Genomic DNA, 25318 nt, shown 5'->3' with positions numbered 1-25318 from the left:
CTTCAAAACTCGAACTGGGACTGGGAGCCATCTAATCAGAAATGCAATTATAAGGGCAAATGACATTGCCTTCGCTCGGAGTGAAATGGAGAAGTCTTTGCAGAGGAAAGTATTATCATACTGAGATTACAAATCAAATATAACTCAGATTCAGAGCATATATCATAAGTTATATAAAGAATTCCGATTCAAAGTTCATATTCAATTTCCTTTGATTGTTGATCCTTAGAAGTTCCTTTAAGTTCCAGCGATTCGAGTGCGAGTTTAATGTCCTAGTGTGTACCACATTTGCATTGTCTTCGTTTGTTTGCGCGATGATGGCGACAGTACTGCTGTCTCCTTGTTGGGCCATTGTCCGGATTCCGGACTACGGACTCATTGTTGGCCCTTTGTTTTTGCGCCTCGCGTGTCTAATAAAAGCGCATCACAATGTGGGTCATTGTACGACTACACAGGCCGGTCGACATCATATGGCTTTGCATTTGTCAGCAGCATGCAACTGCTGCAACATCAACACATAAAGCGCTGCTAATTGCAAATACACACACATGCACATGCAGATGCAGACAATCGGCAAGTTGCAGGCACAGAGCAAATTTTGTACATTTTGAGGTTTAAGATTTAAAAACTAGTTTTTTCTTATAAAAATGAGCAAGTTAAAGTAAATTAAATAACATTAAATATATATTTACATCTTTAAACCTAAATAATTTCTGAAATATTTGTTTTTTTCAGTGTCTTCCTTCTTTAGCCTCTTCGGCTGCCCCATAAGTCTGTTTCAGCTGCAAAAGGAAAAGAGCAGACAAAGTCTATGGAGGTCTATGGAAGTGTGTCAGCCATGGTAAATCGATATGGAATCCTGAATAATTAATTCTTAGATTATTTGTGATATTTTCAAAGATTTCCCTACAAATAAATTTCTAAGTCACATAGTTTTAGGCAGCTGTGATCAATCTAGCTCAGTCTAGCTCGAAAAGTAGGCAACAAAATACTGCAAAACGAGTTGCACGGTTACGTAGATAAAATGTAAACAATGTAAAGTGTAAATTTCCGTTTCAGCTTCTTAGAAATAATAATTTTTAAAACATTTCCTTTTTATTTAGTTCTAAGCAATTTTAATATTTCAAACTTTGAAAATCTAGTGAATATATTAAATTCTGTTTCAACAGAAATGTATATAAACTAAATTTCACTTTTGAAATAAATATGCGCTAGCATCTTCCTCCCCATGCGGGACCCAGATTTAGACGACACCACTTATCACCTGAAAGACCAATAGATAAGTGCCTGACAATCTAGATTAAATGATGAACAACTTACGAGGATTGGGACTTGGAATTGGGAATCGTGGACGTTCCCAAGGTTTCTTTTGCGATTGCCACGGCCATTCCCAGGAATAGGCTAATCCAACCAAGCAAACAAGGACCAAGAGTAGTGCCACAGTCTTCATTTCTGTGCTGAACTCCAAGGAAAGCGACTATTTATAGAGCTAACTACTTGTCAACGGCGGCTAAAGGATTTGGCAAGGCTATAATAGGATTACCAATGAATTTGTCACACTTCTTATATTAAATAAATAACCTTTGACCTTTGCATAGTATTTGTATTGCATACATTTATTAGATCTAAGGTTTAATAACACCCTATCAGAACTTATTTCAATTTAGCAGTTTAAAAAGCTTGAAAAATATACTTAAATAAATTCATATTTAGTTAATACGTTATATAACCTTAACGATTGGTATCAGTAATGGTAAATACTAAATACATAAAATATGTCAAGGTCCCTTAATGTCTCGTTAAAACCACGTAATCCAGAAATTAGAGATTTTCTTATCCATTCCGTACTCCCTGTCAGTCCTAACCCAGAGCTAGGAGCCCCAGAAAATCACCATTCGATGACCACAATATGTCTTCTTTGTACGGGAACTGACATTAACAGGCGGGGGTAATCACCGCGCCTCAAGCCATGGAAATCATGGAGGCATGGTTGCAGTTGCAATGTTCGAATGGTCCGGCGGTAACCGCAGCTGTAAGAGTGAAAGGCCGGCAAAGAACTTGCAGCTGGTTTCTGGTCTGCTCTGGTCTTTGAATTGCTAACCTGATTCAACGAGCCCGAAAATCTATCACTTCCTCGGCCTCCCAACTTTTATAGCAGAATGTGGGCCTTTCTTTTCGCCACAATTTTGCCCACCGAAAAGGCTAAATAAAAAACTTGATTGACCAGCAGGAGTCGACCTTTTTTTTTGTATTGGAATACTTTCTAAAGGCTTTTCCATTGCCCGCCTTTGTTTTATTACAAATTGGTAATATGTCTCAAGAACGCCTATGGGAAAACTTGACTTGAATACGTCAAAGCTTGACAGCTTATCCTTCTAAATACCTTCTAAAATATAGATCGACCTCTCTAAGAGTTCACGTTCTTTGCACTTCCTTTAAAATAAAGTAAAGTTAAGTTTTCTATAATTTTTTATAATTTTTTAGAAGTTCTTTTATTAGGAACTTAAAGAAAATATTGAAATAAGGCCATGCCTAACGTACTTACTGTTTTTAAAAACTAAAATCAAAATATATATCCTTTGGTAAAGAGCCCATTTATTCGATTAAAAATTATTCTGCAGTTCAATAAATCTTCTAGAAAAATGAGCATCTGCGTTCTTTCTGGTTTCATAATGAATACAATTGTTGTTGATCTTAAGTAAAATATTTTAAGTTAAGGCGTGAAAAATGTAATGCGTCTTTTCAGTTTCAATGATATAGTAAGTCTCAGCTATAAAAGGGGTGTTAGTGCAGCTTCGGAGTCCAATAATAATGAATCCAAAGATATTGCTATTAGTCGTTATTCTTAGCATGCTCGGAATGGGCCAGTCTCAAAGGAAGAAGATTGAGGTTTGGATAAGGCCAAAGCAGAACCCCGATTATTTCGGAGGATACCCACCACCATATTAAGAACCCTCCGTGCCATATCCTGGATGAAACCCAAGATTAATCCGTTACAGGATATTCCTTGAAGCTATTTAACGCGATTTTTAAATGAAACCAGAGGGGCACGAATGATTTATAAAATATTGTGCAAACAAAAATAAAATAAAATATGTTATACAATTTCGTTTTATTATTTAACATGCAGGTTATTAGGAATTTAACGTTAGAATAATTTTCTAGTATTTACAAAGTTTTGCGAAGGACATAAACAAACTTTAACGCTTACAAGCCAGGAAAACAAAAATGTGAAAATCTTAAGTTTTTCAGAAACTATTGAAAAATAAGCTAAGGATTGTCTCAGCAGCCCCTCTACGGCCACTAAACCTGCTTTAAGGTTTCTATAATTAGTTTCCCATTCCTCCTGAGGACATTAATGTCACCATCAGCAACAGATGGCGCTAGTAACACTGTACATGGCGACAAATAGCTTGACAGTGTATTGGGTATCTGATAGTCGCAGCGGAGTAATACGAAAGCAAACAATTTGACATTTAAGGCAATCGATTTTACTCAATGCTAGAAAGCTAGAATATTTACAAGTTTTTTAAAAACATAAGCAATATTTTACGCCTTATCGAATTAAGTTATTTTCATGCTTTAATTCAACTTATATCGGCTATAAAAAGAGAAACGGTTTTCGTATTGTTTTAATAATGAAGTCTCTGGTATTGCTACTACTCGTCATCCTTTCCCTAGTTGGAATGGCGCCGGCCCAAAGGAAGAAAAGGGACCTGGAAATTTGGATTCGACCAGATAAGAACAACCCACCGCCAACACGAGAGTGTAACCCATGGGACCAATACTGTCGCCAATACCAAAAATAAAAATGATAAAAAAAAGTTGAGAAATACAATTTTTTAAATTGAATTTTGAATTTTTTTTATTTATAATTGTAAAGTATCGATTATCTAACAGTCGCTTTATCTGAGAAAAGCGTTTCTTAGTTTTAGTTAGCTTTGCCTATAATTAATTTACTAAGGATATTGTCAGATATTAAACTATCAATAATTGTTATTAAACAACTATTACCTTTTAAATTTTAAACATTTTCTGGCAATCCAAGACATTGCCAGCATAGATAATGTTAGTAATCCTTACTCTTATATTCTTTGTATTATATAAAGCTTAACTTTTCACAATCAAACAAATAGACTTTACTTTCCTGCCGTTTAAAAATATATTATATAACCTTTTAGTTTTTTTTCTGACTAGGACAAGAATTGCGCAGCATGTCTGAATGAATTATCTCCATAACATAATCAATTTAACACATCGACTATAAAAAGGGGAAATGCTCTCCAGTTGACACAACAATGAAGTCTCTGGTATTGCTACAACTCGTCATCCTTTCCCTAGTTGGAATGGCCCCAGCTCAAAGGGGAAGGAGACCGTTTGAGGTTTGGATTCGACCAGATACAAACGCTGGTCGAGATTCTTGCTACCCATATTGCCCACCACAATAGTGAGCAACTGTAAAAGAAAGCAATATTTTTTTGTAACTTTTTGAAATAAAGTTTTATCATATATTGCTGACATCTACTAAAAATGCCTTATTTAATTTGTAATACATTTTTTGTAACAAAAACTATAAGGGTGCGAACCAAAATTCGATTTAAAGACCATTATTTCGAATATAATGTTATATGGCCCCAAATTGGCCGAAACTTCACCGACAGATGGCTCTATACAAAGTACAAACGGCATTCTCTGTTGCTAGCATATGAATTTAAAAAATGGTTAACAAGCTTAAGCGTATATAATAGTGACAATAATCAATTAAAGCATTCCTTCCTCCTTTGGTTAAAATGATCTAAAATTGTAATGGAAAAAAAGTCCTATTTCGATTTCAAAAAGAATATATAATGTGATTAGACCATAAAATTTCACATTAATAGCAATTGACTCTATTTTGCCTTCGGTTCAAGATGTTTAACCTTATAACTTTAGGGGCTAGAAAGGGACTTATTCCATTTGTCGCAGTAGTATATCTAATTTAATTATTTACTTAGCATAATCCAATAAACATTTCAGCTATAAAATAGGGTAACCCTTCTCCTGTTGGCAAAACAATGAAGTCTCTCGTATTGCTACTACTTGTCATCCTTTGCCTGGTTGGAATGGCTCCAGCTCAGAGGAAGAAGAGGGACTTGGAAATTTGGATTCGACCAGATCAGAACCAAGGTCAAGGTCAAGGTCAAGGTCAACAGAGTTGCTATCCATATTGCTATAAATAATTTATCGATGTGTCTATATGGAAGCGTTGCCAACAACAATTAAATAAAAAGTTCATATAGAAAGGCAATGTTTTTTGTTTTTTTTTAATTGTTTGTAAATTTAAGAGCTGTCGCAGAAGTATATCTAATTAAATTATTTACTAACCATTCTCCAAATAATCATTTCAGCCATAAAAAAGGAGCATTACTCTCCTGTCGGCGAAACAATGAAGTCTCTGGTATTGCTACTACTCGTCATTCTTTGCCTGGTTGGAATGGCCCCAGCTCAGAGGAAGAAGAGGGACTTGGAAATTTGGATTCGACCAGATCAAAACCCAAAAAACAACCAAGTTATAGGCCTAGGTAAACCAATTTGTTATCCATATTGCTTTCAATAATATACCGATGTGTCTATATGCAAACTTTGCAAGCAATAATAAAAAGCAATGATTTTTTGTTTTTTTAATTTTAGTTAGATTTTATTATTTATAAATTTAAGAGCTAGAAAGGGACTTGTCTCTTCACCGCAAAAGTATATCTAATTAAATTATTTACTTACTATAATCCAATAAAGATTTCAGCTATAAAACAGGGGAACTACTCTCCATTTGGCCAAACAATGAAGTCTCTGACATTTCTACTACTCGTCATTCTTTACCTGGTTGGAATGGCCCCGGCCCAAAGGAGGAAGAGAGCCTTAGAAATGTGGAATCTACCTAAACGAAATCCAAGCCGCCCAGTCCAAACTCAACCAGGTTGTTATTGTATATGTGTATTATGGGTCTATATTATTAGTAGTTTCATATAGAAAGGCACTGCTTTTTGTTTCCTTTTTTTTTAATTTTTGTTAGATTTAAATATGAAAGCGTTTAAAAAAAGAAGTATTCTCAATGATCATAACCTTTGTTAGTACTATTTATATTTTAATATTGTTGCTCATGATAAAAACTAACTATAAAATCTATCTGGATCTGCACAATATATACTTTTTACAACACTTTCCTGACCAAGTTTTAGTATGCTGCAGAATCGCAAACTTTCGAGAAAAGTTGTCTGTGCATTCGAAGAATAAGTTGCTGCCACGCCCAGTTATAGTCTCATTATCTTGGCATGTAATTCCCAGCCCTGCCCCTCGATTCTGCGTATATTCCCACATGTGTGTCAGTTTTGTCGCTCGCGGACAATGGCAGAAGTTTCTGTTTCGGCTCGATAAAGTATCTGTTAGATACAATTTACAATATTTTCCGCTCCGCTTCGTCCTGCTCTCCAAGTGAAAGTTTCGGCAGAGCAAAGTATGGCTTTAATGATAATGACTTTAGCTTCGGCAAAAAGTAGCGCAAAGTTTAGAATACGCCAACGCAACGCTTTTGGGGATTTTGCTGGAGAACTCCAAGTGGTTCCAAGAACTTTTCTCCCTCACCCATTCAAACGCGAAATGGAACGAGTTCGTATTGGTTGGTGGGTGGGTGGTTTAGTTGCCTGCTTGCCGGGTGTGTGTTAACTTTTCCTACGTGTTGGCCATATGAAACTGATAAGGAATGGAGGGAAAATCAGCAGCAGCAGGAGCAGGAGAAGGACCCGGTAAGTGGGACAAGGCCAGGCTGTCTATTATGGAATTTGAATGGGATGTAATTTGATATCAATGATGCTGTAGTTCCTGTAGTTGCAGAGCTTTAGTTAAGCCTGAAACTATACTAACTTTAGGGCCTGCAGATCGTGTACTAGCATTGCCAGCGATTTACTTTTATCACAATCGCTGCAACAACTTCGGACAATGTCGGCGATTTATTGCATCAGCTTCGACTAACAACAACACGGCAACGACCGGCAGACAGGCAGACACTTGGTTACGTTGTAATCGGCCAGAGCTGCAGATACAGATACCCGGCCAACAACAACAAACAAGCATCCTCAGCAGCCTGTAGCTACCAAAAACTCAATTGCCCGCTCTCGTTCCCGTTCGCTTTTTCAATCCCGCTCGATCCCGATTCCTGTATCTCATCAACGCGGCTAATCTGCACTGTGCCAAAAGTTAATGAAATTTGGTCAGAAGTTAGTAGGTGTTGCATTCCATATCATTGCTTTTTTTATAGAAACTTAAAATTGATTTCCTAATCCGTGAAACTGTAGCGATTTTACATTTTAAAATCTTTTAATCTGTTATCTGTTTGTAAAACTAAACTTATTTCCCCTCAGTGTAACTGCAGTTTCTGTTGGCCTGTTGCTGTTGTCAACTTCTTTGTTGTCGTCGTCGTCATCTCCTCCTCATCAACATCAGTAGACCGCGGCAAAAGTCTTCTCCCAGCATCGGCCGAAAGTTTCGACGGCAGTCCCAGGCTGTTAAGAGTTCAACTCGTGATGTTTAAGTGGTTTAAGCCAAGGTAACGATTTCCTCATTGGTCTACAATTCTCTAGGTTTTGCTGTTGTTGCCGGCGACATTCTGTCATGCCACGATCACGAACCATTCGTAACACATTTGTTGCAATTTTCGTCGCTATTTGTTAAGGTTCAGTAGAGGTTGCAACTTGCAACCAAAAGGGACACTCTTCTCTGGCTTGCTTTGATCTTGTAAAATATGTACTAAACGGCAGGCTAAATCGATTGATTGTAAGTTGCATCAGCAGCAGAACACAAGTTATGGCAGGGAATACTCCATTAGATAGTGGTGTAAGTTGGGAGTTTATAAAGAACTTGATAGATGGTCAAATATTGGATTTATTTCTATACTTTTTATTAAGATTAATAATAACAAAAGTGATTATTTATCTATGGGATCTGGGAGTGGTAGTAAAGTGGCCAGAGTCACCAAAAGCGGTGAGTTTCTGACTCTCTGCTTATAAATTATACTAAGTTGCTCAATTGTAGCTTAAGAAAAAGGACGGACACTCTGATCAATCGGCTTGACTTGAGACGTGTATTTGGCTAAACTTAAGTAAACAATTAAAGCCAGTGTTATAACCTCTTCATAATCATATCCTAAGTTATAAATTTAATGAATACTAGATTTAATCCCTTTTCATCTCTTCACAATGCTAAATCGCTTACGAATGGTGTTACTGACCGCCTACTTAAACGGTTATCCGATTTGCACTCGCATTAAATTTGCTTCCGTTAGAGGAGGAGCAACTTCCGCTTTAGACAGACAGAAGAGAGAGAGATGCAAGGGGAGCTGGTGGGGCAAACAGGTGTAAACTGTGACGCCGCCAACGGGCGACACATTTGGCAGCTATTCAAGTGTGATAACAACAATGTGCCAAGCCCAATAGAATGAGACAGGGCGAAGGATAACAAAGGGCGAGTAAGAGAGATGGAATGTGTGAGAGTAAATCAAATTGAATAATTGTTACATGCTGAGCAAGGGAGATGGGCAGATTGCAAGAAAGAGACAGCTGGTTGGAACATATATGAACGAGGAGCAGCATCAAAAACAAACGCAGCCTAACAAGCCTAGGCAACAATAACAATAACACTGAATGGACATCGGCGTTCGCCGTCCTCTTCGCACTACCCATTTGTCGGTTCAATCGCCCCTTGCACTGAAAACAATTTTTAACATTAAATTTGCAATCTGAAAACTATTCATATGTAGAGCTTAAAAAGCGCTAATAGTTCGGTAATTATAATTATGATTTTTCCATTATACATTATCCTATATATACTATCTTATCGAAGGGTAAACATTTCTTATCCACCAATTTCATATCCAAAGAAAGAAATCCTTTTCCCAGTGCTTCATTCCGCTGCGATGAGAAGCGCTGCGATGCGACTTCAATTCAATCAATTGAACGTGCCACGAATGGTTAGCAATAACAAAATACACTCTAGTGGGCTGAGGGGGTGGCGGCAACGGCAAAGGGCAATGGGCGGGAACAAGGACCAAGGACCAGGACAACAGCGAGTCAAGAGAGAGCAGACCAACTGGCGTGTGAAATTGACAATGCAGCTGCAAAAGAGAGGACCCGCTGGGTGGGAGGCAGCTGGGATCAATGGGCACTGTGGAAATTTATAACGTATACTTTATAGGGAAAATAATCGAATTTTCGTGATTTTCTTTAACGACATAATTCAGGTAAAGTTTTAAAGTGAAATAACTATATTTTTGTATTTTTTTTATTTTTTAAAACAAATATAAATCTTATAGAAATTTCGTTACAGTGTAGTAAAAATATTTTTGCACGCGACAAACGACCAACGTGCGGGATTAAGAGCCAGGCACCAGGCTCACCTGACACTCACCATCGACCATGGTCCGGTCCTACTTCATGAAAATGTCCTGTCCACCGTCCCATGTCGACGTGTCTCATTGATTGACTAGGACACACACACACACACACACATACATACACATCAACAGCCGACATTTTTGCATAAAACTGAGCTGGGAAAATCAAGCAAATAAAACTTATTTAGGTTTCAGTGGGGCAGACAAGGGGGAACAGGCCAGTGATTTTCAATATTTGCAACGAGCTTACCTGGCCCAAGCCCATGTGCCATAAGAGGTGTTGATATGTTTATAGAGTGCCTAATGGGCGGCGGGTATTGCTGGGAAAATGGTGTACTATATGCCGTGAATGGTTTCGATGTGCGTGCAATTTGCACAAATTGCCGACAGACCGCATCGAGGATGCGAGACAAGTTTGTGGTGGGATTTACCTGGTTATCAATTAAACAATTAGCGGACCATTATTTGAATAGGCTCTGAGGGAAGTGCTACTCAGATACCCTGTTCCGGCACAGAATCACAGCTCTCCCACGCATTCGTTTGTCAAATAAACATTTCTCAACCCAACACCATTGTTGCTTCCCGGACTGTCATTTACCGTTGGCTCTCAGTTTGAAAAACTCTGCAGTCTCTGATTGCCACGCCCACAAAAGATGCAATCAAGCGCTTACCTCGAAACATCTCAAAGATGCACCTCTTTTTTTATAGTGATGAGAAGGTACCGTTAGTCGCACCTAAACAAGAACTGTGATTATTATTTTAAGTCATTCTAAACCTTTCGCTCCCTTCTTCTTATATACCTTTCTCTCTGTTGTTAAATAATAGTTAGTTTACCTAAGATATTATTTTTTGTTATATTATTAATCATTTTTTAACTGTTAGAACTTTGTTCTTGGGATAACTTAACCCCTAAACAGCAAATAGTATTTACCAAGAGAATAGAAGACCTTCCCAGCACTGCGCTCAAGTGCATACATGCCAGACCAAATTACAAGGGATTCCCAGAGCAGCAGAGAAGTGAAGACGAGGCGCGGTTTTTTAAATTAAAAACTAAAATCGATTGACATTCAATTTGAGCAGGCAGCTCCCTTCTCGCCTGCCCTCGACTAAAGTCAGGTTTTCCCTGCCCGTTCGTCGTATCTCAAGTCAACATTTGTCGCTATAAATTTGCCAGTGCCCAAGTTTTGCACATTTCCTTGACTCTGCCACGGATGTTGGATGCTGGAGGAGCTGGGATGCTGAGATGCGATGCCATGCGTGTGCGTGCGTAAGATACTCGGAGACAGATGGGAGCTGTGAGATGGAAACTGGGAGTGCTTCTGGCTGCCTGGATGCCGTTTCCTTCCTAGCGACAACCTTGGCAGCTGATATAGCTAAAGCAGCCAGCGGCGACATTCAATACTCGCTGACATGTGCGCCACCCGATTGTGATGCTTGAAGAGGGTAAGGAGGGAAGACTCCTTGTATGCCAGTGATCACAGTGACTAGTGTTAATTACTACCAAAAATATTATCTGCAATAGAAAAGTCTTCGTTAGATTATAGAACTAAACTGGAAAAAGTATCTTGTTATATTTTCAGCAGCTATTCAGTAAACAGAACTCAGGAATAAGATCTTTAATAATTCAACTGATCAGAGTTAAAGCAACAAAAACAAACTCTTCTTAAGTTGGTTATTTGAAAACATGACACTGTGTTGTTTTAAGCCAAATTAATGACCATTTTACCACCGCGTTGAATGATGACTCACTGGTAGCAGTGACTGTCATCATCAGACTGTTATTTCCCAGCCATCACTCGAGTTGCATTCCTTGTGGCAGGTTCAACTCCGGCATCAACTTTGGCTCCTATGTCGTATCTATATATCTGAATCTGTATCTGTATCTTCCCTTCGGTATCTACACACTCGACATATCTGCTGCCATGTGGCTTTCCGCGTTTGCGTGCAAATTTTGTGACACTTCACCCACGGGAGCGTTTTTTCTTTTCTTTTTCGTTTCTGTTGCAACTTTGGCAGCTGAGCGTTGATCTAAGCTGCCTTCAGCTTTCCTCACAGCTCCTTGGCTCTATTAATCCTTCCACACGCTGACAAAGTGGGACAGGTAAAGAGAAAAAAGATATATATTTTAGGTTTGCCTAAGAAGTATTTCTTTCTAGGATGTTTCTTTAATAAAAGAAATATATTAGTTTTCCCTTTAATTATCTAACATTCTATTTAGATAGAAAGACTTTGCTATTTAATTATTTTTCCAGGAAATATCTGATTTAATTCCCAACAAGCTGCAAGTCAACCCTTCATTAAGAGCCACTCCCAGCCGTTTTTATTTTTTTTTCTGGAGAAGCGGAGGCGGCGGCACCGATGGCGTGTGCATAATTTTCCAGCTCGAGCGGAGAGAAGAAAGACTGAAGAGCTGATGAGTTGATGCAACAAGTTGCAGCCGCTTTTAATTGATATTAATTTAATTGACACTCCAGTTGAGTTGTGAACTCGAGTGGCGTTTTTGGGCTCTCGTTCTGGTTCTACTTACCCACGGTCCTCCTTCTCGTGCTTTTTTTCCTCGCGACTAATCGCGTGGGCTTAGCCGGAGTTGTCAGCCGGCAAAGTGGCGGCTTCAATGAGCTTGGCTGTAAACACAGTTCTCAGTGGCTAAGGGGGGAAAATGGGGTATTCTGGAGTGCATTTTATGAGTTTCCATTTAAGTTCAATTAGGTTTGCACTCGCGATTAGCATAATGAGCGAGTGGCGTGAAAGAGTTGCAAAGGCACGTCAAGTATTCATGCAAATTTCTGTAGCAAGAATGAGTCTAGAGCCCTGCATCAGGGTGCAACATAGTACAATTCCATGAGAATGTAGCTTTATTACATTATAAAATTCAATTTCCGAAAGTTTTGATACTGGATAATGCATGTTTCTTAATATTATTGGTACTTAATATATGTACTGGCATTCAGTTCGCTCCCAATCATAACGGTTCGGTAAAGTTCGTAGACTGGATTTGGTTCTCTGTTAGTAACGTGCCTCCATGCCATCATCATCATCATCATTATTATCATCCTGTTGCGCAGACGCTCTAATCGCTCATTAAACGTCCGCAATTTGGCCGGTCGGCGTTGCATTTAAATTACTTTCCCATTGACTTGGCCAGGGGAATTGGCTGAAATTTGTTTATGAGGGCCAGCGCAGACCTTTTAACTAAAACTAAAACTAAAGCTCATAACTCTGGCCATCCGAGTTTGGCTTTCAGGCTGTCTAGTCCGTTGGACAATCGAGTCGCGTGAATTTTAGCAATCAGCCAAGACCCGTGGAAGTTTCAAAGTCGCAGCTGAAAACTCTTTGGAAAACTCTTGCCTTTTCCCCAAGACAACCGGCTTGGTTCCTCTCTGTTGTCGTCGCATTCATCAAAAAAAAAACGTTAAAGTCGTGCAGTTCGGTTTCCAAATCTATGCCCCACCCGCATCCTCAAGTTCTGTGGACTTCCCCCTTCCCTAGCCTCATGGTACCCCTTATTGCAATTGGCATGCCATGCTTAAGTTTTTCCAAGTTTTTCTTTAGAATTTTCCATGGTCTTTAAGGTGGGGGAGAGAAGGGGCCGAGAAGCCGAGCTGACCGACGTGATATTATAAATTTAGCTTTGCCCCAGCTCGCTTCCTCTTCCTTGTCCACCCATGGGAAACTGCATTCTGGCTTATTTTGACTTTCTCTAATCTTTCAGAATCACCAGAATAACAGTTTGAGTTATTTCTGCTAGTTTGCATGGATTAGCCATTATTCTAATGTCTATTGGTCATGTTAACTGCACTGATTATTAAAGATATTTTTTTACTAACTTTGGAATTCAAAAATGCGAAGTATATAAAAAGTATTTGCAATCGAAGCTTCTTTTTTAGGCAAATAAAATGTAATTTGAGTTATCAACCATTAACAAACTGGAGTTTTCAGATGAATGACTATCTGTATCTTCTGCTTGGTTGCCTATTCAAAATGCTCAACTCCAATCAATTGAGATAGACAAAAATAAGTTCATATCAAAACAATCCTATTTGTATCTTTCAACCATTTAGCTGCTGACTCATTTTCTCCTTCCCCTAAACGGGGCACTTCAAAGGGAATTTCAAATATTTATTAACGCCCTGCTATCCAGCATGCTCATAACTGTTGTAAATTACTTGGCCAGGTTGTAAATATTAATAACCAAAGGGTGAAGCGCCGGAATCCCCGAAATAGAGGGGATCTATATTGGTTGTGAGGGGGACTTCTGAGTTGAGGAACCAATTAAGCGGATTTCAAGTGCTACGAAAATAACGCCGCACAATCAAAAGGTGACGAAGCGAGCGCTGGCTGGAGAGGAGGAAAACTCGTGGAAAACTCCACTCTCGTCTATTACATAAGGCAGATGATGCTGAAGAAGAGGGTGATAGTGGTGGATAATGGTGTAGTGAAAATCGGGGGACTGACATTGAAATGTTGCGCGTGCAGCAGTGCAAACAAAATTTAAAAATAAAATAAGGAAAGTCGGAAAGTGGAAATGGGAAAGGGTGGGGAACGTTGCGTCTGCAGCATAAATTAAACTGTATTGCTGCATTAAGAGATCAAATGCGGGGAAGGGGCACGGTAAGGCAAGGCAAGGCTGCCCCAGCAGGAGGCTGCATCTGCTCCTCAAGCATTTAAAATGCTGTAAATTTTAATTAGACGAGATGCTCGTATTCTGAATTTCGAGGGCGCAAGCCAAGCAATGCGCCAAGAGATTCTTTTGCTAAATACGAGTATCTGAATTAAGATAAGGATAAATAATTAAGATATTATCAACGGAAATGGCTAGTAAGATTAACAGATAATCAATTATGTTGGATTAAGATTAAGAATTTAAATACCAAAAAAAGAAAAATGTCATTTTTAGCAGGTGGTCATACTAACATGTAAAACAAACAGTTACATTAACTTATTGTATTCCTCTCCCTTACTTTTACATAATGTTTATGCTAACGAACACTACGTGTGTCCTGTTCGCACTATCAGCAAAATGTCACCAATACATGTACAAATTAGGATAACATAGAATAAGATAAAGGAATAAAGAACAGTTCGTTTTTGACTAAAAAAGAGAACAGCTCGTTTAATGGCGACGCCTACAAGTTTTTATTTATTGGTTTTGGATTTTTGTCTGCCAGATTTGAAACCCAAATTTAAATAAGATCTTAAGATATAGTATGGAATATACCTTAACTAGTTAAGGACTTAATTAAACCAAATAATATCTAAAAGAACAGCTAGCTATGCCAATTTTAACAACTTTCAACTTCCTTGTTGTAACTCCTGAAGTTCTCAGAGCAGTCGCCGTGCCAAGTCTCAGTTCTTCGTCAAAGTTGGCCATAAATAATAATCATGACAATATTTGGCCCTGGGCAATGTGAACTTTTCGCACAAAAGACCCGAGTCTGGAGCCTAAAGTTGAGGGCAACTCAGCTCGATTTGATGCCAGGCGATTCGAAATGAATCGAGACTCTTCAGGCCGCCTTTGTTTTTTGTTTGCCGCTTTTCGTAAAACTGCAGGGAATACTGTTGACATTGGCTGGATGTCTAGAAGGCAGTAATGGCTAGTATCTAGCTGGATTGGCTAACATTTATATAAGTTTTATATACATACAATATTTTACTATAAAATTAAAAAATATTAATGGAAAAGGTTTATAAGAACTGTAGATGAAACTTTCATTGATAGTTTGATTTGGTTAAACATTAATATATATTAATATATAGCTATATCTACCTCATCACTGTTTCTTCCTGAAGTTCTTAGGTCCTTCCCCCCCTCTTAGCTAGCTTATCAAAAACTGCATGGCATTGCAGCAGGCTGAGAATGCTAGGTAAGAACATTGTTTGGCTGCGCCTTGCTGGCAATAAACGAAACAAAATGAAACTTACACTTTTCAGTGGGCCCCAGTACCCAGTGCTGAAGTCCCCATCCAAGTTGTCGGCATAGCCACAATTCCTGACATTCGTTGGCTGAGATTAATGCGCCTTTGGTTGCAGCCGCAAAGTCGGCGAGGGCAGGTCAAGGGCCCGAGGTCTGAAGCGTCTGGGGCCGTAAAAAGTTCTGCCCTATACTCTAAACAAATCAGAGTTCAAGGGCTAAGAGACCACATGGAAAGTGTTTGAGTTTTTCTTAAGAATCATGTTAATATATTGATTTACTAGTTGGTAAATAAACACTTAAGATGTTGAGATTGATAGACTTAGAAAATCAAAAGAAACTGAAGTGTCAAAATGACATTATTATAGTTATATATTTAACCAGCCTAGGGATTACATTAACGTAAATATTGTTTATCGTCGTTAAAGTTTTCCCCCTTAACCAAAGAGCATTCAAAGTTCTCCACTGCCCAGTCCATCTCAACTTCCTTGCTCTTTTTTTTTGGGCCTTATTGTCGACCTCAGCCACAGTTTAAGTTCCAGTCTCGGATTGCGCAATAAGAGCCCTCAGAAAATAAAAAAACTAAGAGAATAGCACTGGAATGGAGCAAGAGGGGTAAAGAATGGGGGAAAGAAGGAGCCACACAGCAAATTGTTAAAAATAATTTATATTAAAACGCAGCACAAAAAGACATTGCAATGAAAATTGTGCAAACAATTCGAGAGAGTCCAGGAATAAAAAGAAACAAAAACAAAACCAAAAGATGCCAGGGAGATCCGGCAATTGCGATAAGCGAAGAGAAGAGCAGCCGGACTAGGATGGAGGGCAGAAGCATCCGGGAGCAAAAAGCCCAGAGCTGCAAACAAATGTCCAAATGATATTTTGTCATAATAAATGGCACAACTATGATTATTTATGACTCCGAAATGCGATCGTTCCCTCCACCAAGCTGGACTGCTGCTCAATTTAAGTCTCATAATCAGAGACGAGACGAGAGGAGCTCCTCTAGCTCTGGTCATGATTTCGATTTCTTGCCCGGCCATGTAATTTATAGTGCCAAGAGTATTGAATACCGCTGGATTTTTAGTTGATTTTTTTTTTTTATATTTTTGTGTTTTTCTGCCCCTTTTTGTGGCAATCAAAGCAAGACTTAGGCCACGAACTGACTGCGATAATGCCGTTTTTTTCCTACTCCGATTCCACGATGTTGATTTGCTGGCTTTGGTTTTAGCTCTGCGGCTTCGATTTCCTCTGTTTATTGCCGGCCGAGGGTATTTCTGTTCTAGGTCTCAATTGTGGCTGATTGTTGTGAGGCATCATTAGAAGAACGTAAATCAAATAGTTTTTTTCGTTTTATGACTTTTTCGCTGAGAGTTGAACCATTTATGGCCCCTAATGGTGGCAGGAACTGTAAGACTGTTTCTGGATTAGATTTGAAATGGAATGTTGCTGGCTAATTTAGAGGCGGTTTATAGTCTGATGCTTAAATGCAGTGATCAGATGAGTTATTGGTATTGTTGTTGTTATATTTTTAAGTATTTCTTCTATCAAAGAAGTAAAAAAGTAAGAAGTTAGAAAACTAAACCGGATGGCTTCTATTGATCATTTGTTTTTCCTTCCTGGAAATCGAGAAATACATTTTGTTTACATGCCATTGCTTAACTTTAAAGGATTCTTCTGGCCATTTATTGCCATATATATTTTGGTATTTTCATGGAACTGCCAACTGTCAATAAGTCTTTACACTGTCGGCACACATGACACCCGATTCCCGGTTCTCCGGGTACCCGGGTTCCGCTGCCATCACTTAACCTCTTCCATTGCCGCTCCCCCACTTTCACTTCCACATCCTCGGCTTTTTTGTGCTCTCGTTTCCTTTTTTTTTTCAGCGTTTTCAAATTAAACTTAAACTTTTTTCATTTCCATTCAGCACACATAGAAAAACTCCCTACAAAAACCCCTCCCCGATCCCGGCAATACTGCTGCGCACATGCGTTTCAATTCCGATTTTTTTTCATTTCTTTCTTTTTTTTTTTTGATTCTTTTTGTAGCTGGTGGGTCTGATTCCTGGTATGCCGCGTGCTCAGCGTGTTGTTTGCTTATTTGAAGTTTCCGCAGGGAGCTGAGTTTTCGGTTTAGTCGAGTTGAGTTCTGTTGAGAGTTGTGAGCTGTACAGGGAGTTTCCGAGGAGGTTTTTTCTCGGGGTGTTACGGGGGCCGGAGGGGCGGACAGAGCCAACGAGCGAGCAATATTAAATCGTCTGTATTGTTTACAATCAGAAAGCGTTTTATAGACTTTATATAGACGAACGAGTCAACAGAACGGAGTCTCGGAGTCGTAGTCAGCAGTCAAACGAAAAACAGGGGAAACATATTGATTCAAGCTCCTATTCTATAGAATTCTATCGAAACGATGAAACGGCCACCAGGGAGTCACAGTTGAGCAATTTCTGTTTCATTATTCGCCTTGGCAAAATGTTCAAGTTGGCAAAAGTCACGTTTTAATCGCCATACGTCGTATATCGCACAAATCATTAATCAAAATTAAACAATAATTATTGGCCAGAAATCACAGTCAAGGGGAATATTTCTTCAGGTGTTTTCTAATGCCCAGATTTTTGTGGGTGCGTCGAAGGTTGCTAAAAAAAAAGAGACTTTGAGCGGTTTTAATTGAGCTTTAATTATGCCTAATTAAGCGTGGAAATAAGTTTTTTCTCTCTCTCTTTTCTTTCTTACTCTTTTTTTTTGCATATCACTTTACTTTTTTCGGCAGCGTGTGAATATCATTAACATATTGAGGACTGGGGCAAATGGCTGGGAGATTATCCGCATATGGGAAAAATAATTAAGACATCTGATGAGATAATTAGTGCTTTGGGTGTAGCCAAAGGGAGAATTTAAAGAATTAAGGAATGGAATTTATTTTGATTTTCAGTATTAACATGAAATAAAATTATGAGTTTATCTTAGTCGTTCATAAGCACAAGTATTTATTGATTTTTAGTATGATTTTGTTCTGCAGTTTCCTATAATTCCTTAATATTTGTTAACCTAAGTCTGTCCTGTTTCCCTTCTGCCCTTCTTTGACCCTTACTAGACTATTTTACGCTCCCATTTAAAGTTGTGAAATTGCGTTGAGTGGCTCATAACTATAATCCATACAGCACACATCAACTATGACGACCAACAAGAACTCGATTTTGTTTGATAAACACAGAGCAGAGAACAGAGAAAGGGAATGCCAGCAGAATCCGCTGGGACTTAAAACCAGCATGGAGAGTGCGGGGGGGCCAACACAAAGTAATTGATTGTTTATGGTCATACAATTTATGTGTGCCACAACAGCGATGGGGCAAGGGTAGTGGGAAATATTGACCATTTGCTAAACGATAATTCAAAATGTTAAATCGACAATTTCAATTTCAGGAGCGGGGCAGTCGGGGAGTTGTGTGAGGGGGCTCTACCCAGTCTCCCCAGAGACTGCGGCACTCAGAAACTTCGCACATGACTCCCTGGCTGTAAATATAAACATAAACTCTCCACTTAATAAAGCCGAGTGCCCCCGAGCACGCCCCCCGGGGCCCCCAGTCCAGTTAACCCCATCTGGCCCCGCTGGAATCAATCGAACGTGTAATAAAATGCAATTTTTGCAACGTCGTCTCCAACTCGGCCGATAAAACGCCACAGTTTTGTTGTTATATTTTCCTCCTCTAGCTCCAAACGCATTCTATCGACCTCCGACGGTAAGGGCATGACCCTTCGGCACTTTAGGGTTCAATTGCTGTGTAAATGCTACTGCCACTGCTGTTTCTCCGCCAAACTTCGATCCCCTCACCTTTCCAGTTGGCCAGTAAAAATTCAAACAGTTACAAGTTTATCGAGCCAGCAGGAAAAAAAATAAACAAACGAAAAAAACCAAATTATACTCCATATACTGCTGGTCATTGTTGTTGCCTCTGGTTTGTTGTTATTATTTACAAGCAATTTAAGCAATCTGTTTGCTCTTTGGGTTTTCCTTTTTTATTATTTTTTTTCCATAGTTAACAATTGTGTAACATGGCTGCCTGGATTTTTATTGTTATTAAAAAATAAAGTACATTTTCAATGTTATTTTCAAAGGGATTAATCAATAATATTTACAGACAGAGAGGTTGATGTAATTGGAAAACAAAAATCATGTTATAACAAAAGGTTTGGCCTAGAATAAAAGTTAAACATAAGCTTTAAGTCAATTTGATGTTTTAAATAGGCAGGGACTTAGTGTGTAACACATGAATATGTTGTAGCAGGCGGTCACACTAAATTAGCCAAACACATTTACATAATTGTAAGCACACAATGCATTTCTCTCGCTTCCTTTTACATAAAGATCATGCTAACGTACACTATGTTTGTCCTCTTCACACGATCACCAACTGTTCACATGGACACATGGACAAATTAGGCGAAGGTAGAATAAGATAAAGGAATAAAGAACAGTTCGTTTTGACTTCGTTTGAGAGAACAGCACATTTATTAGAACCCCTACAATGTTTATTTCTGAAATTTACCTAAAAATTAAGTTAATAAGTAGATAAAAATATAAGTTGATAAATATTGAAATAAAATCTTTAGTAAAACGGAAAGTTTCGAATGTGCAATTGTTGCTTGGTAACATAAAATTTTTTTGTTTTTCAAAATTTTAACCCCCCTTAATTACCGTAAAACAAAATAGTGAATATAAATAATTGCTTTTAATTCTATACCTTCATGACCTTCTGCTCTCCTCTCTCATCGTAAAAATTCGCAATAATATTTTGGCATATTACTCGTGTAGCCGTCCCGGCTTGTCCGTTTATATAATCGATTAGTCACGGTCGATTTCATTAATTTTCATAAACAAATTTGTTCAAGTTCTATGCCAGCCCCCTCTGCGTCCCTCCTTCAGCAGTGTCCATCCCCGATTCTTTTTGGCAATGTATTGAAAAGTAAATAATGCAATTTGCCACGCAGAAAAAAGGAAAACTCAAGTAGAGAGACCTTTTGCGCCTGACTTCCGAATCTGCTGCAGTTGAGCAATTATGTAATTTTTAATAGCCGCCATCGGGGGGGCCAAAGGCGGTATGCATTTTACGATCGCCATGAGGGGTTGCTTGTAAAAGTCAAAGTATAATTTATTATTGTCAGTTGGTGGGAAGAGCAACCCTTGGCCATAAAATGATGGACGAGGATTACAAATTTGTCAAAAATTTAATATAACCGAAATTATATGCTGTATGTTCTTTCACTAAAATGTAGATAAGGTATTACAAAATTTAACCTTTTTATTTTAATTATTTGTTAAAATTTATAATTAAATTCAATTACAATCTTTTTAGATTGTAAAATCTTTGACAATGTTTTGTTACATAGAAACAAAAAATGTAAAAAAATTGCGGAAGGCAAATGGTGTTGGTGGTAAAATATATCTGGCATGACGGGTGACACGTTCATCGCTCCATGGATTTCACTGCGCACTCACGTCCTTCGACTAACCCACTTCAGGACTTTTCCCGGCCACATTTCACCCGCGGACCACCCTACGTGTTAATTGTGGCAACTGCTCTGCTGTGACTTCTGTCCATTCAACTTGGCCACTTGTACGTGCGGGGAGCAAGCGGAAAAACTGCAAAGAAAAACGGGGAAATAAAATATGACTGACCCAAGCACATGGGACATCGCACACATAAACTTCGGCTAGCTGTGGGGTTAAGTATTTTCGGAAAAGCGTTTAGTGCTCGATGCGCCATAAACTTCTGGATTTAACTAGCTGACCAGAAAGAAACCAGGGCAAAAAGGATCATTTGCAGAAGCTTTTCGTTGGCTTTAGTTTATAAGATTTTTAAGCAGAATTTTACAACTGAAAGTAATAAGATTTACTTAAATGTTCAGATCATATTTATGATTATTAGCTTATCACGCTTACAGACTACACTATACCTATCTTATTTTTTAAACGTTTCTTTATGATTTCCCCTTAACTTTATAACTGACTTTAATTAGCGGCGGTATTCCTGCGGATTATCCCTACCACTTGAAGGACACTTGTCGGCACCTCCCTGACAGAATCCTCTTCAATGGTCAGTAGCAGTGACCCGCGGTCGTTGCCCCATATTCGTAATAAAAAAAAAATTACAAAAAAAAAAAAAGTGAGAACCGGAGACCATCAGCGAGTCCGAAAACCGAAACCATTCCCGCCGACTGGAGGCTGCTCCACTTGAGCTGCGCTTTTTCAACTTTTTGTTGCCGGACTCTTTTATGACGGCGATGATGAGGATGAACTGACCACCAGTCCGCCAGTTCCCTGGCTAGTTGGGTTCGCACTACTTGAAATGAAACCGCAACTTAATAATTTTCTGCTTCTGCGGCAATTAAAAATTTTTACCTTATTTGCTCCAGTTTTATACTTTTTTATTTTGAGGCAGGACTTGTTATCTGTTTCAGTTGTGTTGCCTCAGTGCAACATTTTGTGCATGGTCATTTACTTTTCGCTCGCCCTCGGCCGCTTCGCTTCTCGGCCAAGTTGTGATGTTACTAATTAAAAACGCAAATGGGTTTATGATGTTGCACAAGTTGCGGTTGCCTTTAGGGCAGTGAGCGGGGTGGGCGGTATTATTTTTTACTGCTGTCGCTGCAGAAATTGTAACATGACAAAAAAGCTGAAAAGAAGTTATAAAGAAAAGCATAAAAAGAGCGTGGCATTAAAACAAATTTTTGCTCTCCTCTTTTCCTTTTTTTTTTTGGGACAAATACAAAACAAGTCCTGCTGGGCTCCCTGGGTTTTTCCAGCTTTTCCCCTATTGCGGTTGCTTGCGGCTGCTGCTCCTTTTGTTGGGTTTTCCGGCCCAACTCCCTCTTTGGCAGAGAATGTCGTGGTCGTGGTCCTGGTCCTGGACCTGGACCTTCCCCGACTTTATCGCCATCCATCTCGGTGGCCTCCTTGCAGGGAACTGTGGACTCCTCCACGCTTTTCACGCTTTTCACATTGCTCTGGCATGTTTTGTGTTTTATTAGCGTGAAAATTTTTCAAAGGTGTCAGCACTTTTTACGTTCTTGTTTTTGTCGTTTTTTTTTTTTTGACTTGGTTTGTTTTTGGTTTTTTTTTTAAGCATTTCCACGAAGTGGGTGATACTTTATTTTAAATACTTTGTTGAATTTATATTTCTTACAGCGTTGCAAATGAGATGTTAAGTGGGGAAAGAAAAGAACATATTTTCCTGGATATATTCTTGCCACCGGCTTATCATTAAAAATTACATTTACTAATTTCCAGCTTTGAATGTGTAATAAATTATTTTTGGTAACTCTTTCGTTAATCCTTGGCCAAAAAAGGGAATACTGTTAGCCGTTAGTTTCTCATTAAAGATTCTTCTATTGGCAATTCCCTTAATGGCCAGCAGCCCTAAGCCCCAAGGCCAAAAACCAAACCCAAGCTGACCGGAAATCCTCCTCCCTCAATCCTCGCCCCTGGCCTGCCATTGTGTAATATCCGTTGACTATTATTCTAATTCATGCTGAAAATTAAAAAGCTGCCTATGAGCTGCCGCCCCTGACCAACCCCAAACCCCCAGATCCCCAAACCCCTGGCCAACTTGTTTTTGTGCCAGTTCAGCAAAAATTTCATGCAAAATAAACCCCAAAAAAAGGAAAAACCAAACCGAAAACGCCTTTTTGAATAGACGATGGCATTATGTTGTTTTTTGGGGGGCTTTTGCCATCCTTTACAGTTTTTGTATTCAAAATAAAGCGACCGCATCAACGAAATATGAAATAGCACAAAAATAATATTCAGTCTGTGTATGGAAATATGAAACCAAAACACAAAAAAAAAATTAACATATAAATTAGCAAAGCAGACAAAATGTTTGGGGCGAAGGTTTGTAAGGGAAGGACTCTCCTTTTGTTTTGAAAACAATTTTCGTGGCATAAATTTACGGCTGGCTATTAAGAATATTTTTTAATTCGTTTTTAGCTGAATGCAAGGGCGAATAAAAATAGAGAGAAGAACTTTAATGAAATTGTGATACAATGTTTGGAAACAAAAGGATTAAGGGGGAGACAGTGTTGAAAGATTAAAGGACTTAGTATGAATGGCTATGAATTTAATTGGTTTCACTTCTTTTATTCTTTATAAAGTTGTAGAAGTATTTCAGTTTTTAAGCTTATCTAACTCCATGGTTGAACTGCTGTTAAATTCGCATTTACCAAAAACCATTTCACTCTGATCTTCTTGCACCTTAATTTTAAAGCGATAACCGCACATCCTTGGCAACTTTCTGGCTTCCCGTTGTCCTTAACTTGGTATCCACATATTTACGGCCGCAACAATGTGCGCCTTGTGAAACAATTTATAACTTTTGCGCTTTTGCCTAATAAGTTGGCATGTTGTGGCCAATAAGTTGCGGCAACAGCAGCGGACATGCAGCGGAACTCGTTTCGAAACTAAATTACAAGTACAGCAGTACAACAACAGCCGCCGGCAGTTGGATAGATTCTACCCACTACCCACTTCCTCTGCCCTTCAGCCACCTCATTCGTCCTTGCACACCGATGCACATCTTGCCAACAAGTTTAGCGTGTGTTGTTGTTGCCTTAACTACTGTTAATTCTTCTAATTGTGTGTACGTTGTTTGCGTGCGCTAATGTCGCATATGCACAAGCAGCAGCAGCAGCAACAACATTCAACCAAAGGCATCCTGGGGCAGGAGGGGCATGCAAAATGTGCAACTGTTTATGCCAGAGCGAACTCGGTCTCTCCCGCTGTAAAATCTGGCGATGAGATCGTGAGGGAAGATCTCAAAACTAGGTAAGGTGTTCTGAAAAAATCTATATTAATCCAGGGAAGAAGCTAATAAACCATCAAGAAATAAATATTTATATTTTTTAACAATACTGAACAATAAAATTATTATTTGCAGAATAATTATTTAAAAATCAATTGTTAATATTTGTTCACATAGTTCGTGTCACGAACTCAGCGCCCGAAGTTCGCTTGAGATTTTTGCAGTGCGGCATCGCTTGACAGCTTGCCAGGCAGCAGCATCAGCAGAAGGGGTTACAAAAGCGCGTCGAAAGGGGGACCCAGGGTGACCCTGTCGCTTATTAGCGCAAAATGTTGCACGTTGGGAGCTTGCGCGCGTGTGAGTTTGGGGGCATGTGTGCGTGAGTTCGTGTTTTTGTTATTGTTAAATGTAATTAAATTATGCAGATGAGTGCCAGGCGCTCCCTGTGCAGCTTCAACTCTGCCGCTGCGGCATTAACTAAACTGCCATGGAAAAGTGTTTTTAGGTATTTGCATTTGACACCGACAAACAGTTACTGGGCGCGCACACTAGTTCCCCCAAGTGCTGGCACCCGGAATCGTTAGCAGATTGCTAAACAAGTTGCAATTTCTGGAAATAGAAAAAAATAAAAAAAAAAAATTCCATCTGGCAGCGGTGGGATTCGAACCCACGCCTCCGAGGAGACTGGTGCCTTAAACCAGCGCCTTAGACCGCTCGGCCACGCTACCCCTTAATTCTGCTTGCGAAAACGATCATTCTAAAGCAAATGTCAAATTTAAAATTCATAAGCAACTTGGATAAAATATTAAAAAAACAATAAATTATATATTAAAGATCCCAGAAAGTTAAAACCACTTATCATTTATTGTTAAATTTGTTCTTTATTTGATTTTATCCTCTAGTTCTTGAACACTGTTGAATTTTCTTCGCATTTGCTTTTGCATTTATCCATTACATTGAGAGAATTCCTTGTCTGAGTTTTTGCATTTTTCTTTTTGTTTTAATGATACGATTAGACGCTGATCCACAAATTTAGTTTGGTTTCGGCTACACTCTATGTCTGATTTATATTCTTATACCATTTGATCTGGTTTCACTTGTTTAACTATGCTTGTCCCTTGTAATTTGCTTAAATTTTAATTTAAATTGATTTAATTTATTTATAGTTGTGTATTTGTCGTATAAC

The 25318-nt window shown here is 38.8% G+C and overlaps 3 protein-coding genes and 1 non-coding gene across 4 annotated transcripts; 2 read left to right on the top strand and 2 right to left on the bottom strand.

The window, feature by feature from the left end:
* Positions 1-1108: 1108 nt before the first annotated feature.
* On the bottom strand, positions 1109-1450 carry LOC108113857 (accessory gland-specific peptide 70A). Its single transcript, XM_017224567.1, has 2 exons — positions 1321-1450; positions 1109-1264 (listed from the first exon to the last, which is right to left on the bottom strand). The coding sequence occupies exons 1-2, from the start codon at positions 1448-1450 to the stop codon at positions 1212-1214; spliced, it is 183 nt and encodes a 60-aa protein (XP_017080056.1). The 3' UTR covers positions 1109-1211.
* Positions 1451-2808: 1358 nt separating this feature from the next.
* On the top strand, positions 2809-3105 carry LOC108113856. The gene has a single exon (XM_017224566.1). It carries the CDS (start codon positions 2812-2814, stop codon positions 2947-2949), a length of 138 nt encoding a protein of 45 aa, XP_017080055.1. The 5' UTR covers positions 2809-2811; the 3' UTR covers positions 2950-3105.
* A 2290-nt stretch (positions 3106-5395) lies between these two features.
* LOC108113858 lies at positions 5396-5620 on the top strand. Its single transcript, XM_017224568.1, has one exon. The coding sequence runs from the start codon at positions 5426-5428 to the stop codon at positions 5594-5596; it is 171 nt and encodes a 56-aa protein (XP_017080057.1). The 5' UTR covers positions 5396-5425; the 3' UTR covers positions 5597-5620.
* Positions 5621-24778: 19158 nt separating this feature from the next.
* On the bottom strand, positions 24779-24860 carry Trnal-aag. Its single transcript has one exon. It is a non-coding gene; the product is annotated as a tRNA-Leu (tRNA).
* Positions 24861-25318: the final 458 nt, after the last annotated feature.

This window comes from Drosophila eugracilis, unplaced genomic scaffold, assembly GCF_018153835.1.
Source record: "Drosophila eugracilis isolate 14026-0451.02 unplaced genomic scaffold, ASM1815383v1 contig_2154, whole genome shotgun sequence".
NCBI classification, from domain to species: domain Eukaryota; kingdom Metazoa; phylum Arthropoda; class Insecta; order Diptera; family Drosophilidae; genus Drosophila; species Drosophila eugracilis.
This window is presented reverse-complemented; position numbering and strand designations above follow the sequence as displayed.